The sequence below is a fragment of the Corvus brachyrhynchos genome, unplaced genomic scaffold (genome assembly GCF_000691975.1).
Source record: "Corvus brachyrhynchos isolate BGI_N302 unplaced genomic scaffold, ASM69197v1 scaffold444, whole genome shotgun sequence".
In the NCBI taxonomy this organism is placed as follows: Eukaryota; Metazoa; Chordata; class Aves; order Passeriformes; family Corvidae; genus Corvus; species Corvus brachyrhynchos.
In genome coordinates, this window is record NW_008237886.1 from 752,135 (window position 1) to 753,983 (window position 1,849).

The window sequence follows — 1,849 nt, forward strand, 5'->3', positions numbered from 1 at the left end:
GGTAGCTGCCCTTGTATCATGATTTGTCTGCTGTAAAACATTCCCCTACAGAGGGAAAATAAAGGCCATCACTTAGATCTGTAGATGGATAATTAACATGTTCACTTTCAAATCAGAACCACTGCGAACACTTCTGCAAGTGCCACCTCCTCAGCTCAGATGTGCTGACCACTTGCCCTGTACCAGCAGACTTCCACAGAACAGTATTTGGACCCAGCATTTTGAACCCCCTATGTTTTCTCACCTTCTCAGTTCAGATACAGTATTGTTTCCTATCTAATTTTTTTATATCATATGCAAGGAAAAGAGTTGAAGGCTGGTTTCTTCTGTGCCTAGTCTCCTTTTTATCTAATGGGAAACTGCCTTACAGATTTTTGTGGCAGAGAAGATGATACCAATATTTTATTTCCATAAAAGTTTTGATTATCTGGGGTGCTCTTATAGTGACTATATATAGCCCCACCAATTAATATCTAATAACAAAAATGCTGAAAAGGTGATGTGCAAATACACAGAGAACTACATTGATCTGCCATACTGACATAAACAAGGAAGTCATTTCAGTGTCAATTTACACTTTGTATACAACCTGCTTTCCAACTATTCAAGGGAGATCAATATTTATGACAGTTTATTAGAGAATGAAGTTGACTTTTATTGCGCAGACAACAAAAAATGCAGTCACCAACCCAACACTGCCTTAATGTATGAAATCAGTTAACAAAATTACTGTAAAAAATAATTTCTGATGGGCAAATGGAAGCAAGTTCTACAGCTTTCCCACATTCCTGTGTTGATAGGAGAAAACGGCATTGAACCATTATACTCAGTAACTCGGGGACAAAACAATTCTGTTGTTTAGGGGAATAAAAATATCCTGATTTTCTCCCCCAGTCCCAAACCCAACATCAGTTCATCTATAGGAAAAATTACTGCAGAAGTCCCACACTCTTTATTCTCTAACTCTGATATGTAAGTACCTGATAGAGCTATCCTACTGGCATGTACACAACTCAGTGAAGCATTGCTTGGCTCCTTCCAAATGTTTTTAGCTTGCCAGCATACTAAGCTTAATCTTCTGATTCCTCATAATGTGCATACCCACTAGCATAGGTCCTTCCTAAATTCAAATTGCTGAATATATCCGTGGCCTCAGAATCAGAATCCTTCCCTCGCTCATCATTGTCATCTTCATCATCATCTTCTGCTTCATACTCATCATATTCATCCTCACGGTCACCTGCATCCCCTGTCTTGCTGGAAGAAAGATTTTTCCAGTAGGCATCATAACCAGAAGCTCCATCTGCATCTTCTCCAGTCTGTCGGCCAAACTTCAAAGAGCGAGCTGCAGGCAAAGAAAAATCATCATGTTCCCACCAATCCAACATTTCATTTCTATCTTTCTTTCACTACTTGAAGAGTAGTTTAAATGGCAATTATTTTTCATTTTTTCCACAACTAAAATCTCAAACTAAACAAAAGCTTTCACTCTCTTGGAATCAATTAATGGTTAAGAATGAAACTGCTCAATTCCAGAACTCAGAAACACAAAGTTTTTCTCAAAATAAATGAAGCAAAACTGTGCAAAACAATTGAATGTAACCAGACTTTTCTCAGTGCTCCTAGGCAGAAATTAGTCACTAATGGCACTTGTATGGCTAGTTAGCTAGAGAAACTGGCTTACTTGACATGCTCAGATCCTTTGTCTGCTGAGTTTCATGGCCACATTTAGGGCAAGGAGGCTTTTTTCCTTTTTCCTGCTTGAAAACCTTACTCCGCACATGATCATCACAAAAACAAGCCTGTGTGTTGAAGGGAGAATACAAAGGCCAAATGTTTTAATCATTGA

General features: G+C 38.5%; 1 protein-coding gene across 1 annotated transcript in view; it reads right to left on the reverse strand.

Moving 5' to 3' along the window:
- Positions 1-387: 387 nt before the first annotated feature.
- Positions 388-1,849, reverse strand: part of ZNF330 (zinc finger protein 330) — a 12,100-nt gene continuing 10,638 nt past the window's right edge. Inside the window, exons 10-11 of the mRNA XM_008632434.2 lie at positions 1,685-1,804; positions 388-1,345 (exon numbers count right to left, since the gene is read on the reverse strand). Of these exons, the coding sequence (XP_008630656.1) occupies positions 1,071-1,345; positions 1,685-1,804 (395 nt within the window). The 3' untranslated portion in view covers positions 388-1,070. The remainder of the gene's footprint in view (positions 1,346-1,684; positions 1,805-1,849) is intronic.